Raw genomic sequence first — 17409 nt, forward strand, 5'->3', positions numbered from 1 at the left:
TGAGTTATATTTTAAATATAAATAAATAGTAAATAAACTTTAAGGGTATTGATATGTGTTTAAAACTAACTACTATTTTCTTTATTTTCAAAATCATCTCAAAGCTTTAAATTTCCGTAATTCTCTCCATTTAATTTTTTTTTTTTGCAAAAAATATATCAAATTAGAGGTAATTTATGAGGATTCTAACGAGACCTCAATTGCATATGTTCTGACGACGTTCGAATGATGAAATTTGATACTTAATTTTTATTTCAGTTTTTCGTAGATGTTGATAAAGAGTAGTCCTTTTTTTTTGTTAACAAATGCATCAAAAAATTTCAATATAATGCATGTAAAATATCAATAAAAATGCATTGATATTTTCGTATACTTGTGCTGAAATACTCATGTCATTGTGTTAATATTTGTAATACACTGTTGATATTAAAAAACCATGAAAATGATAATATGATAACAAAATAACGATCTTACACATTTGTTGATATTTTGTCTACAAATTTATAAGATCTAATCTTATTCACTCATCTTAAAATCTAAGGACGTAGATTTAGTCTTAGTTTTGAATTATAATAGTGTGAGCAATAAAAGTGGACCCAATATATATACTAATTTTTAAAAACGATCACACACTGTCAATACTTATAAAATATTAACACAAAAGAAAATGAAGTGTACAGTATAACTATCCTCTAATTAAGAATATAAGATGATATCATATTGCTACTTTTCAATTTTTCATGGAAAGTTACTCAACTAATTTATTTATTAGAAGAAAATACACGTAATTAGGAACTAAAAGAATTCAGGATTTCGCTAATCTACAGATTGCTGACATTAACGAACTCTTCAACCTTGCCCAAGTTGTCCACTCACCATTTCACCTTCATTTTGCTTTGGTAAACAATCATTTAACACCATTTTCCTTCAATCAAAATATACTAGAACTACAAGATTTGGTGAAACCTAGCTCCTCTCAACCAACCAAAACCCTTCAATAACTACACAAACCCTTTTATTCAGATGCTATTCCTTACAATTTTGAGTTTTCATCTGTAAGTTTTTGTTTCCTCTTCGACTTCTATCCGTTTTCGCCATTTGGACTTTGTGATGAAGAATTATTGCTTTGAATATAAGTTTCAATTTGGTTAATTTGGTCCGACTTTGGAAAGAAAAGAACAATTATTCTTAACTATAGTTTTCTTTTGAACATTGTAAAGTGTTTAAGTTGAATAGGGAAGGAAGAAGTTCATTACATTGGAAATGGAAAAAATGGCTCTGATTGATGTTGGGTGTTGATTTTCATCAAATTATTCCCCCAAATGTAGTGTATTTAATTTCGGCACTTCATGAACTCTGTATGCATGTATCATTTGTTATCATTATTATTATTGGTTAAAAAACTATGACCATGGATTCTAAATTATGTGCTTGATTGCTTGTCTCGTGTGTGTGTGTTTTGGCATTTCTATAGGTTTGACAATAAGTCTACTGAATCATGTCAAGACCAATACTGCTTGTCTGTCTGTTGTTGATACTGATTATTACATCCCAATTTTAATGGAGACAGCAATTGGTAAGTGACATGGATACGAATCCGGCGGAGTCTCAGAAGCAACAACAGATCTCAAAAAGGGAACAAGGTGTGAAAGAAAAGGTAATTATTGCTTCCTCTAATCCACATGCATGGGTTAGCAGTGTTAAGAAGTTATAATGACTTTATATATGTATACCATGTCTTTGAGATTATATGTATTACACATACATATTTGCTTTTGAGGTTATATAAAATCGTCATATATATCTGCTTCCGATGGTGGATTATAGTTCCTGTCACGTGTTGCATAACCATTGAGTTGAAAATGTGTATTATATCTACTAGTATTAATTAAGCAATGTAGCAGTTTCCTTATTGCTATTTTCAACTGTTTCAATCTACTCCTATATCTGTGTTAAACTTTAATCAGCTTGTACTCTTTCCTAATGTGCATTTGGTGTATTCAATGTATATGTATATCACCATCCACTTGTTTTCGAATTGAAATTGGAACACAACTACAGCAGAAAACATCTGAACACAATTAATGAGAAATGAATTTCCTAAAGATTCTTTTCCTTTTTTGAAAGGGTTTATCGTAACACTTTTGTAAGATAGCCCTAAGGATGGTTGGGTACTTAATTACGTATTTCTATGCTCTATTCTCAACAATGAGGGTAATGGTGTATATCATAACTACAAGAGCTTATTTCATCCTCTTCCCAGGAAGAGGCGAAATGCACATGACAGCTGCCTGCTCCAGCTACCATCTATGATGATCCATTCGAGATTTGTTTAAGTGCTGTAGTGCACATTCTACTTGCTCTATCCTCCCAAGGATTTTATACGATTAACGCTGGACCATGAAGAACCATCAATTTCAACTAATATTCACATATCATCCTGTTAGATTTATCAACTGCCACTACTTAGAGAACCATCTCATGTCAGCAAATTTAACTCATCCTCTTTCCCACTACTTAGAGAAGTGACCTAAGAAAAATATGTAGACTGCAGGTGTTGTACTAAAAACATGTAGTTTGTTGTTGTAACCTTGGGGAGTAAAAATAAACGAAAGAGTTCATATGTTCAAACTTGGTTGTCACTTGTCGAAATTTGAGTTTTAAACCCAGCCATCTTTCCAAAGCCCTCTAATTCTACCACTGAGAGGTCTGGGCATTATTTTTCCAAGGAATATCAGCCTCGAAACATGAGAGAAACTACCAAAATCTGGCCAGCCTCTTGTATTGGAGCCAGGGCATCTTCATAGCGAACATGTAGTTCGCTAAGAAGTGAGAAAATAGACCTTGAAAATGAAAGGGTGCCCTACCTTCCTTTTTCCTTATGTGCTAGCTATTAGGAAAATGGCCTTTTTCTACACTATAGGTGGTGGCACTACATAAATGACATATTAAGGTTATGATTAGAAGACTTAAGTCCAAATAATATGTTTTGATCCTACATTTTCCTGAAAATACTTGTTGATCCTACACATTAGGTTAGTAATAGTTACCTTCTGGTCCCAAATAATATGTTTTGATCCATAATGAACATATCCATAAAAAAAATTAACTGTCAACTGCAGTTTGACTATATTAGTGAGTTAATTATCATTCTAATTAGAAAGATAATAAAATACTTAATTTATAAAAAATACTTAATTTATAAAAAATACTTAAATTAGCTAATTAGAATAATAATTAACTCACTAATATGGCTGATTTGGACCAAAAGCTAACACGCTTAATGTATATGACCAAAAAGTTTTTTTGGGAAAATATAGAGGAACAATTTTGGACTTCACTCTAATTAGTATAAATTTTCTTTCCCTTTGGTCTAAGTTCTATGTTGTGTGTGTAGTGACTAACTTTTCTTATATTCTCTGACTGGCCTCTGTATCCCCAGCTTTGAGCACGGGAGCTAATGCAGCTTCAACTTAGAGTCAGTTGAGCCAAATCTAGTCGATGTGTGTTATCTGAAGACCAACTTAATCAAGTTTAGATTTCCCTAAAATGTTCCCTCCTTAACTTAATCAAGCTTAGATTTTTCAGCTCAGATCGACTTCATTGTTGTCGTTCAGATAGCCTAATTGTAGGAGCTTGATTATAGACTTGTATTTCAGGGATTCTCCTATTATCCTTGAAGGCTTGAATATGTCTCTTAGAAAGAGTGTGTGAACATTTACAATTTTTTCAATCAATATGGTCAGAAATTCCTTCAAATTTCCATGAGCAGATACCGCCTGGAATAAACATAAGTGACATGAGCAGATTGTGTGTTCAAGGTAGGAGAAGAACACCTTACCCTTCTTGCAGATGAGAGTATTTTTCATATTTCAGTGATTTAAGGTCCAGTTTTGAAACCTGTGGACGAGCGTGACAAAGAAAACAGGTACACCTGTTACCCATATATATAGAAGGTTCAAATTCAATAGGACACACATTTTATTAGTAAAGATATTAGGATAAATTTTTACAAATATGGGACTTGGGTTTACTTACATTTGCAGCAAGTTAGACATGGGGGATATGAGGATATCTATGTTCCAGCTTGAGAGGAAAATTAATAAAGATAAAGGATTCAAATATTTATACACTACTCAATTAATTAGCAGTAGGGGCTTGATTATATGACATTATAGGATATATGACTGAAGAGATTTTCAAATTACTTCCTTGAATAGGTGTATAAGAAAGTTTATGAATATAAAAGTTCTCCTATCAGTATACACAAAAATTTTTAGGTTGTCCTGTCGAGTTGACGATTGTAAACTTGGTAAACATGAGTCACTGGCTTAGGGAAATTGTTTCAAGACCTATCACAATCTTGATTGGAAAGACTGGAATCAAACACAACCGTTAAATAACTAAATGTATTAGGGGCGGAATGTAAAATACTAGGTTGTCTGAGATTTGAGATCATATTAACTCAAGAATTGTGGAGTTCAAATCTCTAGAGTTGCATCTTGATTATTTCTTACTGAACCTCAATAGCTCAAAGGTTGACATAGTTTAGTTACTTACCCCCCCCGACAAAGCTTGTGAATTATGAGAATTCCCACAATTTGTTTATTTTAATACATTGAAACATTCTTAATTTTTAACTAATTTTATGAGTAATTTGTAAAATAATACAGAGTGAACTGTAAATTTGGAATCTAGTGGATGCATGATGTGTATTAGCTGTATTTCATGAAATTAAATTGCATCAGAAATTTCTGGACCAAAGTTTTAATTTATTTGAATTAATTTTTTTGAAACTATTTATTTCTTATTGCCATTTTTCCACCTTAGGCGAATTTTATGCAAATTAGTAAAATAATATAGTAAGAAAGGAGAAGATAATAGAATAATGAGAAAAGAGAGAGAAATAAGAATAAATAGAAATTGTTAAATTTATCTTTGAAATAGAAATGAGGAAAATAAAAAAAAAAATAGATAATATTATGAAAAAAATGGAAAGTACATTAAATGAAATTTGCAGTTTAATAAAAAGTGGAAAAGTACATTAAATGAAACTTGCAGTTCAATAATATATGCAATCTGTCAAATGGTCAATGTTACTCTGGCAGCCAATTCCATATACGGCATCCTCATTACTACTGAAAAATTAGGGATTTATTTGGGTTTGTGAGTGGTCATTCTTGATTCAAACATAGTTCACCATTGCAGCCCCCTCAAAACGATTTTCCAATCCCGAGATGTCTGAACCCCAGTTCCCTCCCAACACGGAACCCGCCCCCACCGACCCGGCTCCAAACCACACTCCTGCTAGCGTCAAGTTGGAGCCTCTGCCGCGGTTCATGCCGGACAGGGTGTATAATCCGGAGCCCATCTCGTATTTCATCCCCGACGCGGAGCCCGCGCCTCGTGCTGCGCGGCGGAGGGATCGGGAGGAGAGGCCCAGCTGGCTTCCGGAGAACTGGACGTTTGAGTTGAGAAGGCGCAATTCTGGAGCCACAGCTGGACAGACTGATCGAGTAGGTTTTCTTTTTATTTATTCCTTGTCTGAAGATTCCTTTTTTTGTTATCAATTTATTGTTTGTGTTGGTTTGAGCGAGAAAGGTGCTATCTTATGCGGTGTTGGTCCTATCTTTAGATTGTTTTATTTGTAGGAGGTTTACAATTGACTGTATTGCATTTCTTGTTTTTTTATGTATTTTTATTTCCAGTATTTAGTCGCAGTCCTTTTACACAGTGGACCAGATTTTAGGGGTTTTAGGAGTTAGGTTGTGGACACATTAAGCCTAGTGAATATTAGATCGAAACTTGAGATTACAAAATAGATCAATGCCAATAGATCAACACCAAACTTATTGTAGTTGCTGGTTGTTTATGTGTTGAGTTTAAACTTAAGAGTACAAAATACTAGATTAATACCAATAGATTAAGACCAAACTCGTTGGAATTTCTGGCTGTTTAATCTGATGTCACACCAAGAAAACTCTTCCCATAATTTAGACAGTGAAAATGTGTCATTTCAAGTAAAATCTTGATGCCAATTTTAATTATGAGTAGTTTCCTATTTGGGATGACTTATCGTAATTGTTACTATAACATAAACTAGCCATCAATCTTTGATCACATTTTTTAAATGCTGCAGTCATTTTGTACTGTTAATTTTCTTGATTATTTTTTGCGGTTGGTTCATAATGTAGCAGACACGTGGTATGGCATAGACACTTCGAATAATTTATTCTCTTTCCTTTCCTGAGAACATACATGCCGCTGTAGTATTTCTGGCTTCAAACAATGTTTCTTCTTGTCTACGTGCATATCCTTACTTTGGTTGCTGGCATTTTTCTAACCTGGATCCCAAAGTTTGTCGCATAATGTGTTCTTAACCTGGAATTCTCAGTTTGTCCTGTAATTTGTATTAATAGAAGTATTTTTTCTAGCATCGAGTGATTTTTGTTTAATGAAGGAAGACATTTAAATTTGATTCAGGATTCAGTTAAGCATTGAGGAGAAAGTTCTTCTTTCTTCTAGTTGGTAGAAGGATGAGTTTTGAGCTTGTCAGCAGTGAAAACTCTACTTATGTTTGTTATTGTTGTTATTGATTTAAACAAGGATAACGGAGATAGAAAAACTCTGGTTTCTTATCTCTCCCCACTATGATTGCTATAACTGTCATGTTGGTGATTGGCTTGCATAATCATTCTTTACATTCGCTTTTAATTTTTAAAGAAGCTAACCAAATGTTCTGGTTACTGGTTAGGATTGTTTTACTTAGTTGACGGTTGACCTTATATTGGCAACTTCATTGGAAAGCTTATTTCCTTGCTAAGTTGCTCTTGCCTCTCGATCAGAATGCTAAGCCCAAATTTAGAAGTTCGAAAAACTAAAATTAGAAAGAAGCGTTAGAGTAAGTAGATGAGCTGAAGAAATATAATGACGTGACCCTTGGAAGCTCACAACGAACTTGCGGCACCTCTCCAAACAATTTGCCCCTTGTTGTTTACATGGCTCGCAATAGTTGTTGAAAAGAGGATCTGCCGTGGCACCCCACGACTTGCAACATGCATAACACGGACACACTTCGAAAGACAGATGGAATTTGGGTTAATTCGTCGTGAGCATGAGATGGAGAATAGAACGAATGACGCTAGGTATAGATGCGAAATTTTGTACGATAATCAAGCAATTAAATCGAAAACGATCACTTTGCTACAAGAATTCGAATTAGGAACATTCAAGAGTAACAACTCGTGGAATAAATTGATTTTTTTTCATTATCAAAAGCTTCTCCATTCAAGTCGAAAGCTACACGCCTTTTATAGGCAAAAGAATGGAATACGAAACCTAACATATCCTCCTAACGAGTTAATAAATAAATTGTAATACAATTTCTTATCCTAATCTGCAATACCTATCCATACAAATTGCCCCTTGTTGTTTACATGGCTTGCGATAGTTGTTGTGAAGGGGATCCGTCATAGAACCCCACAAATTGCATAATGCATAACACGAACCCACTTGGAAAGACGGATGAAATATGTGTTGATTCACCGTGAACATGAGATGGAGAATGGAATGACTAACGTAGGTATAAATACGAAATTCTATATGTTAAGTCAATAAACTAAATCAAAAAGGTGTACTTTATTATAAGAATTCGTATTAGGAACATTCAAGGGTAGCAAGTCATGGAACAAATCGATCTTTTCATTAATCAAAAGCTTCTCTATCCAATTCGAAACCTACACTCCTTTTATAGGCAAAACGAACATGAAAGCTAAGAAATCCTCCTAATGAGATAAATACTAGTAATAAATAAATAATTGTAAGATAATTCATAATCTTCAACACCTCTCCGAACAAAATACCCCTAGTTGTTTACATTGCTCACAATAGTTGTTGTAAAGGGGATCCTTCATGGCACCCCTCGGCTTGCAACATGCATAATAACACAATCACACTTTGAAAGATGGATGAAATTTGGATGGATTCGTTGTGAACATGAGATGGAGAATGGAATGAGTGACGCCAGGTATAGATGCGAAATTCTATATGGTAAGTCAATATCTAAATCGAAATCGAGCATTTTGCTACAAGAATACGAATTAGGAACATTCAAGAGTAATCATGTAATAAATCAATCTTTTCATTAATAAAAAATCTTCCCCATTCAATTTGAAAGCTACACGCCTTTTATAGGCAAAACAATGGAATACGAAACCTAACAAATACTCCTAGTGAGATAAATACTACTCCCTCCGTCCCAACTAAGTTGAGTCAAAACTTTTGGGCACAAAGATTAAGAAATTGTGTTGAAAAGTATGAGAGATGAATAAAATATGAAAGATAAAGAAGAGTAAAGTAGGTGATAAAATAAAGTAAGAGTGATTGGATGTTTTGTTTTTAGTCAAAAAAAGAAATGACTCAACTTAGTTGGGACATCCCAAAGAGGAATACGACTAACTTAGTTGGGACGGAGGGAGTAGTAAATAAATAATTTAAGATACTAATCCTAATCTGCAAAGAATTGTACTTACCAAATGAATAAAATAATAAATACTGAATCTTTGAACAATAACCTCATCTTTTCAATACTTATCACCATAACTTTTGACATTATCTCCAATTTATATGGCAAGACACCTAGCATGAACTCATCTCCAACTTCGTTAATTCGTTTTAGCATTAAACCATCGATAGCCATGAAGAATTTTCGATCTGTTTCTTCGCTTCTTCATGTTCAGCCAACTCAAGGCCTTGGCCCATTCCATTTGGCATTCATGAATTGGGCCGACGTGAGGCTTGATCAAGCCCGTGTCTTATTAAGTAGATTTTCCTTTTGTGATTGTGAGCTGTTTGAAGATTGAGCACATAAACTGTATCATTTATAAGATGTTATTATGTAAGTGTTTTGAAACCATAACCATCCATATTCATTCTAACTCTTTCTGGCATTGAAAATGGTAGACAAAACCGTCTAGCCACACTTGGCCCTCTTTAATTACATGCGTCGGTCATCTCTCGTGTTTTATTTGAGACATTTGCTTTTAAGGCACTTTTTTAGTGTCTTCGAGTTTTGTCAACTCCTTCATTGTTGCGTCTTTTTCTTCCATCTCCCATAAAAATTGGCATTGAAACTTTAGTGTGATGAAATAGTATACTCATGAAAGTATGAAACACTGAACATATATTTTTTGGTAGGCAATTTATCTTATTGATGAATTCTCGATGATTCCGAAATTGCACTCTCATAAATTTGATGGGCCTATAAATCCATTCTTCGGACTTGCCATTAATTATTTGGTGAACAAATATTATACAAATGGTGTTCGCTGATGATTGATTCCATAGAAGGATAGTATAATACCGTCTTATGAACTCATCAAAGAGTGGTTTTCAAATATACCATCCTTAATTTCGAATACTTTACATATAAGTTGTGTAAAATGGTTTGTTTTGCGGTTAACGAACTTTCCAGATGATAGAATATTATTTATATACTGGCTGATACTGTTTGACATGAAATGGAGTTTGAGTTATGAATTATTGGCTATAGCTGCCAAAAATTTTCATGCAGCTTAAGGGATATGGAAGAAAATTATATATTGCCCTTCTCTAGGAAAGAAAAACAAGTTCATCATTTTCGGAAAAATAGAGGCATGAATTTATTTCTAGAATAACTCCCAAAAACAGTCCCTGATCACCTTTAGCTTTCCTTTTCTCAAATAATGACTCATATTCAGATATGGTCCTTTGGGAATTGTTTTTTCCATTCTGCATTTATAATCATCCATGTGCAAAGCTATGTTGTTTTGTTTATTTGGTGGAATTGATCAATCGCAAACATGTGTTGTTTGTTTTTCTCTTAAATGCATTTTTGTGCAAAGCTAGGTATATGTTTTGCATTTTTGTGCAAAGTTGGGTATATATGTTGCATTTTTGTGCAAAGTTGGGTATATATGTTGCATTTTTGTGCAAAGCTATGTTGTTTTGTTTATTTGGTGGATCCGATCAGTCGCAAACATGTGTTGTTTGTTTTCTCTAAAAGGCCTTTGTCTAGGAAGTGTGCTTGTGTATATATTTTGCATTTTCTGCTATGGGACAAGAAAATATATATGTATATGTTTTTTCTGCCTATAAAATAAGCTCACGAGTAATATAATCATGCAACAGTATGACATGCTGCTAGAAAAAAAATGCACAGAAGTTAATAGCTTAACTATGATGACAAGGTTTGCTTAAGGAAACCATTCTAAACAAAGGCTACTTGTATTATATGCTTCTTATCTTCCTTTGTATTTATATTTGACTTGTGCAAAATCGGCATGATGCAATGATTAGTTTATTGCTGTACTTCATTTGTGTTCAATTCATCTATATCTATACATGGAAATGACATTTACATTGATCCTGAATTTTGAAGTATTACATCGAACCAACGGGCAAACACAGATTCCGTTCGAAGCTTGAGGTGCTTCACTTTCTGGAAACAGGAAGTACTAGACCAAAGAGAAAGGCACCTTCTGCAACTGAGACTACGGTAAGTAGAAATTATTCATTGATTTTAGTATCACCAATGGCGCTGTTGAATTCTTTTTCCAGGTTTTTCTTCTTCCTGATATTTTTATGCTTATTGCGTCTGCAGCCTTCAACGACTCCTGCAAGCGAAACACAAAGCAGGGCCAGCGCGATACGGAAGAAATCCGAGGCCGTTGTTTCTGATAATACACAGCCACCACCACATGATGTCAACAGCGCGCAGGCAGATAATGCCCAACCGATATGAAGTGAACAGATATGGTAAGGCCAAGCGCAGGCATGATAGTGTTTATGCACCTCTCCTGGGGTCTCTAATGGAAAGCGCTTGTCTTTTTGTTACCATAATTCTTCATAGATTCTGGTTGTAGACATTTTACTTGTTGCTTATGTAGGATTCAAACATTATTGTGCGTGAGTTCTCTTGTGGAATGTTAAGAGAATTCTTTTGTATTTGAAATTATTTTTGGAAGCCCTCTTGAAGATAGAGATGGTATAAATGCAGTTTCCTTGTAAAAGTAGGAACCTTTGTAGAATACTTTGCTCCAATTGGTGTAGTGCATGAGGTTGCTCCAGATTTGGACATGGGATTATTTTGGTAGCATTGTAGGTTTCCCTAGTCATCAAGAAAAAGTAACATCAGCAGGAGTTTTAAGAACTTCAAAGTTTTAGTTAAATCAGTTCTCACTTTCTTAATTCAGTGTGTAGTGTGCAGCATGTAAGGGTAGTGCATGTATTGTGTGTGTATAGTGCGTGTTTGTGTATGTATGCGTGTGGAATGTGCAGTGCGTGTGTGTGCAATGTTTATATAATGTGTGAAGGTGTCCAATATATTTAGAATTCCAAATATCTACGTTGGATATGAAATTCAAATGGTAGAATTGAGAGGAATTAGAATTATAATTTAATTCTATGTCCAAATATTTTGTGATATTAGATACTACTATTAGATTTGAAATTGAAGACAAAGATTCTATTTCCACAACCCGTATCAAATGGGAGAAAAAATTCCATGGACTAAATATACTAAGGTGGAAATATTATATGGCGTGTCCTACCACTAATATATTGCCAAATATATTAGTGGCAATATATTAGTGGTAGGACCACGTCATAAGATTTCCAAATATATTAGTGGTAGGACACACCATATAATATTTCCACCTTATATACCTAGATCATGAAATTTTTTTCTCATCAAATGGAACCTTATTGAATTTGTTAGCTTAATTTATTGTTAGGTAGTCAAAGTCAAATGAGTTACTTTCCCTGGCCCATAATAGGAGTCACATTTTGTGTAGACACGAATTTTAGAAAAATGTAGAGAATAGTGGGTTGAAAAAATTAGTAAAATATGAGGTCTATTTTTTAATATTAATTTTATAATAGAATGTGAGTGAAGTGAGTTAGTGGAATGTGAAATCTACTTACTATTTATGGTAAAAGTGAAATATGACACTTATTATTGGATGGACCGAAATGACAAAAGTGTGACTCTTATTATGGGATCTAGGGGTATATTTCATAAAATAAATCTATCATACTATTTGGATCATTTTTTAAATTTGTAGCTCTACTCTTTTATCAAGCACAAGATTGAGTATGCTTAAACCTTGGAGTTGATACATGAGCTCCACTGTAAATTCATAAATTTATTCCTTTCATCAAAATTCTCTCATTTATAGCTTAATCCAAAGGATATTAAATATATCACACACCGATATCTTGAATGTCAAATTCTAGAGATTAAATCCTATACATGGAAATCTGTTGGATTTTAACAAAAGAAATTCAAAATGTGTTGACATGGCATTTTTATTGCAAAAATTTAAATTTAAAATCAACAATAATAAAAAGAATAATTATTATACCCATCATCTACTTCAATTATTAAAGAAAAAAGATATATCAGTTAGGGATGTCAATTCAACCCGAAACCCGTGGGCCGGTCCGAACAACCCGATAAAATGAGCGAGTTAGGGTTGTAATTTTATTAATCGAATATAAAACGGGCTAAACGGATTGACCCGAATGGGTTGACGGGTTAAAAGGGTTGGCCTGAACGGGTTGCGGGTCGGCCCGATGGGTTGCAACTTTTTATTAAAAATGATTAAGTTTTAGGGTTTTTTTTATATTTTTGAATCTTCAATCTTTCTACATAATCATTATACGTTTACACCGTCCCATCATCTGCCACTAGTGTCTTACCACCACCAAAGCCAATCAAGACAAAATTAAGAAATAACTCATCAAAATCTTAATATATTTATAATTATAATAATGATTCATGTAAGATATGATTTTTAATTTTCACAAAGAATTAGTTACTAACAATGTCATAATGACACGAACACAAGCTTTAATTTATGTTGTTGTTGATCGAGATGAAATGCTTCTTTCCAAGTATTATTGTAGAATACTAGTATGAAAATATGAAGATTTTATATGATTCTAACTAAAAAGAAAATGTTATCTAAAATTTTAAAATCATTTATAGAAGAAAATTTTGATACAAGAAATTATTTTCGAAAGCTTTTAGGCCCAAATAGCCCGATGGGTTAGCCCAAAACCCGGCGGTTTAGGGTTATGGTTGAAAATTTATAACCCAAAAAATCCATAACCTGAATAGCCCGCACCCAAATAACCCGACAACCCGAATAGATTGACCCGAACCCGAACGGGTTAGCCCAATTGGCATCCCTAATATCAGTATTAAAAGTCAAGATGGCATCATATTCCTACTTTTCATGGAAAATTATTCAACTAATTTGTAGTTAAATAAAAAAAAATTGGACTTAAAAAATGTAATTATGCATTTTTAACGTTCTCTCATCCCCGTAGAAACCATACTATATTTTGCTTCTCCTAATCTGCTGAGTGCTGCTGACATTAACGAACTCTTCAACCTTCCTCACTTTGTCCATTTACCATCATAACTTCCATCCGTTTGCTCTGGCTCCCAGTTTTCACCTTAACGCTGAAACAATCATTTAACACCATTTTCCTTCAATCAAAATATAACACTACAAGATTTTCAATCAAGCGAACCCTTCAATAACTTCTGATTCGCCCCTTTTTATTCTGATGCCGTTGGTTACAATTTTGAGTTTTCATCTGTAAGTTTTTGTTTCCTCTTTTCGCCATTTGGACTTTGTAATGAACAATGTTACTGCTTTGAATATAAGTTTCAATTTGGGTAATTTGGTCCGACTTTGGAAAGAAAAGAACAATTACTCTTAACTATAGCTTTCTTTTGAACATTGTAAAGTGTTTAAGTTGAATAGGGAAGGAAGAAGTTCATCACAATACAAATTGAAAAAATGGCTCATCTTAATGTTGGGTGCTGATTATCATCAAAATTGTTTACCCAGATTTAGTGTATTTAATTTAGGCATATCATTTGCTATCATGATTATTATTGGTTAAAAAACTATAATGCTGTCTCGCTTCTTAATTTTGTGCTTGCTTGCTTGTTTGATTGTTGTGTGTGTGTTTTGGCATTTCTATAGGTTTTGGGAAAGACAATAGGTCTACTGGAATCATGTCAAGACCAATGCTGCTTGTCTGTCTGTTGTTGATACTGGTTATTACATCCCAATTTGAATGGAGACAGCAATTGGTAAGTGACATGGCTACGAATCCGGCGGAGTCTCAGAAGCAACAACAGATCTCAAAAAGGGAACAAGGTGCGAAAGAAAAGGTAATTGTAGCTTCCTCTAATCCGCATGCATTGATTCGAAACATGAAAGGAACTACCAAAATTGAGCCAGGGCATCTTCATAGAGAACATGTAGTTCATGTCTCACTAAAAAGTGAGAAAATAGACCTTGAGAATGAAAGAGTGCTCTACCTGCAATTTTCCTAATGTGCTAGCCACTAGGAAAAGGGCCTCTTCTCCAGTATAGGTGGTGGCAATACATAAATGACTGGCCTCTGTACCCCAGCTTTGAGCACGGTAGCTAATGCAGCTCCAACTTAGAGTCAGTCGAGCCAAATCGAGTCGATGTGTGTTAGCTCAAGCCCAACTTAATCAAGCTTAGATTTCCCTAAAAAAAGTTCCCTCCTCAACTTAATCAAGGTTAGATTTTTCAGCTCAAGATCAACTTCATTGTTGTCGTTCAGATAGCCTAATTGTAGGAGCTTGATTATAGACTCTCAGTATAAAAGTTCCTGTTGAGTTGATGATTGTAAACTCGACAAACTTGAGTCACTTGCTTAGAGAAATAGTTTAAGGCCTAATCTCAATTTTGATTAGAAACTGGAATCAAGCATACCGTTAAACTGTGTAAACAACTAAACGTTTTAGTCTTTACGGGTGTGTAAATAACTAAACATATTAGGGGCGGAATGTTTAATAATAGGCTGTACGAGGATTGAGATCATATTAAGTAAAGGATTGTGGAGTTCGAATCTTGGGAGTTGCAACCTGATTAATTAAGTTCAAGTTTTCTTGCCGAACCTCTATAGCTTAGTGGTTTGCATATTTAGTTAATCCTCACGTACTCTAGTCACTCTACCTCTCCTAAGTTTTTCAACAAATGAAGTAAGGTTCTAAACTCTCCACTTAGTTGCAGCTTAAAAAAATTAGCATCTCATATTATGTAATGAGCTTACTTACAACTTGAGTAGCTTGATCTTTATGCTCTATTGTGTGTGCTAAACAATGCAAAGATGATTACTGCAATAGCCCACTAATAATTAGCCTAGATAGATAAAAAACCCATAATTTACTAAGATGGATCAGAACTATGGGATATTCGAAGGCCCTTGATAAGTGCTATAATTTGATCTATATGCTTGATTCATACCCATCTGTAAGGGTAGGATTGGAGAAATTCTAGTGACGACTGAACTAAGATCTTGGTTCATAAATTATGAATCACAACTTCAGAAACATTGTATTGTGAAGTATGAACCTCATATCTGCCAAGCAATCTACCAAAACTGGTTGCAGTAGCACGGTGAGGCGAGAGCCACTGCATTTACTGATCAAGTACATTTCCTTGTTTATGCTAATGCTGATAGAGTTGGTTTGATGTTGGTGTTGCAGATAATCTTGTCACAGGAAAAGAGCATCCAGAAACTGAATGAGGTTGTCAAGAGTCTTAGGGAACAACTGCAGCAGTGCCGCAGCATTAAGGAAACGACGACGCTGAATGCCACATTAAGCTCCTTAGCTGAAAGTGTTATTGAACTTGAGCGCCAACAAATTCTAGAGGACTGAACTCAACCTCTTGACTCTTCTTTCTTTACATAATGCTTGTGTAACATTTCTTTTCTTTTTTGTGTAGGAGTTTTTCTTCAAGTCCAAAATTACATTATTCTAAACAAAATAGTAGACCTCTTTTGCTGTTATAATTTTTTAAGGCAAAAACTTGGGTGCATTCATCTCAATTATGGTTTATTAACCATAATCAAACTTTAATTAGGTCAGATGCATTAGAGAGTATGTATGTGTCGTTTTTTGAAATGTGGAACAGAAGTTTCCCATACATACATGATTTTTGGCAACCAAAGCAAGGCTAGTTTATTGTTGCAGCAAAAAAAAGGCGATTCCGTCGCCTTGCGGCCTCCACACTCCGGCCCGACATCATGTGAGAGGATTCAATCAGGGTATGCAGTAGCCTGTTTAGGGGAGGCCTTAACCCACTGGCTGCCAGAAACCTATCTTCCAAGGCCTCACACTTATGCGATGAAAGCAACTACACAACAGCAGTGGGATTTGAACCATCTGCCCCTCCGTTGCCAACTGCACTGCCCCTGCGGGCAAAGGCTAGTTTATTGTGTTTAGGACTACTAGTACGACTTAAAATTAGTTTCTTGTTAGTCATGAATGGGGTTCTAGTTATTCAACATACATATATAATGGTAGTTTAGTCAAAATTTTAGATAAAAATAAGACGATTGAGTAATACGATAGTTGGATCGTGGGAGAAATGATTAATCCATATTCCAAATATTGGGTGATAGGATTAAAATAAAATCTACCCATTCATTTACTTTCCGGCATCATTAACATTATGGAGAACTTATATATTTAAGGATATCAAAAATATTACTCCATGAATTCAAACTACTGTATAGGATATTTATTTAAATAATAAGTATTTTTAAATAAAAATATCTCATTTCAATGTTTCGATTTGATATAAAATTATGTGACAAGGATGATTATAGTAGGACTCCATAATACAGAGAGGAACATGAATATTGGAAGTCAGTTCAGTTTGATGTGATATGACGAAGAAGAGTTGGAACAATCTATAAACGATGTGATCGAACATTACTAAGGTTAGTTGAAGTAAGACCATCATACTTATTTTGAGTATTTATTGATGAAAATTAAAGACAGTACTATCTCTGCATTTACCATCATATTTAACTACCACATTCAATATGTATTCAGGCTGGGTTGCTTGAAATATCAATAAAGTTTATAAATTTTTATATTTTTTATAATTTTTAATATAAATACTTTTTCACTATGTCTATATACAGAGAGAGAACTACATTGCACGATTATCATTCAAGGTCCATATTCTTTATAAATATCATCCGTATCTGGATATTGATATAATATCATTAGAACTATTTTGCATTTTTTAAGACTTTTTTTTTTTTACCAAAATACACATCTACTATCATCCAATCAATATGTAATTTGAGCCACATCAATATATTTGAGCCAGAATTTTTTGTCAGAACATTTTATTATTCTCAAAAGTGAAATGGTAGGTTCTAAATGGTTATGTAAACAATGACTATTTTCCAATAAAATCAACTTTATACCCTTTTTAAAATACATAGATGTGTTTTAAATATATGTCTAACTTACACCCAGCTCTATGCATTGATGGAACTCCGGCTCAACCCCTATTT

The 17409-nt window shown here is 34.1% G+C and overlaps 2 protein-coding genes across 7 annotated transcripts; both read left to right on the forward strand.

Annotated features, from left to right (window-relative positions):
• The first annotated feature begins 830 nt into the window (after positions 1 to 830).
• On the forward strand, positions 831 to 11123 carry LOC125222066 (methyl-CpG-binding domain-containing protein 5-like). Of its 6 annotated transcripts, XM_048124478.1 has the most exons (7): positions 834 to 1055; positions 1571 to 1657; positions 2264 to 2341; positions 3773 to 3928; positions 5209 to 5516; positions 10418 to 10534; positions 10640 to 11002. In XM_048124478.1, exons 5-7 carry the CDS (start codon positions 5238 to 5240, stop codon positions 10778 to 10780), a joined length of 537 nt encoding a protein of 178 aa, XP_047980435.1. In that variant the 5' UTR covers positions 834 to 1055; positions 1571 to 1657; positions 2264 to 2341; positions 3773 to 3928; positions 5209 to 5237; the 3' UTR covers positions 10781 to 11002. The 6 variants fall into 6 exon arrangements, with proteins under 6 accessions (XP_047980439.1, XP_047980436.1, XP_047980435.1 ...); XM_048124477.1 differs by having other exon boundaries at positions 1475 to 1657; positions 2264 to 3928; XM_048124480.1 differs by lacking the exon at positions 2264 to 2341.
• Positions 11124 to 13383: 2260 nt separating this feature from the next.
• LOC125224220 lies at positions 13384 to 15888 on the forward strand. The gene is made up of 3 exons (XM_048127583.1): positions 13384 to 13646; positions 14040 to 14230; positions 15581 to 15888. The coding sequence occupies exons 2-3, from the start codon at positions 14072 to 14074 to the stop codon at positions 15752 to 15754; spliced, it is 333 nt and encodes a 110-aa protein (XP_047983540.1). The 5' UTR covers positions 13384 to 13646; positions 14040 to 14071; the 3' UTR covers positions 15755 to 15888.
• Positions 15889 to 17409: the final 1521 nt, after the last annotated feature.

The sequence above is a fragment of the Salvia hispanica genome, chromosome 4, assembly GCF_023119035.1.
Source record: "Salvia hispanica cultivar TCC Black 2014 chromosome 4, UniMelb_Shisp_WGS_1.0, whole genome shotgun sequence".
Lineage (NCBI taxonomy): Eukaryota > Viridiplantae > Streptophyta > Magnoliopsida > Lamiales > Lamiaceae > Salvia > Salvia hispanica.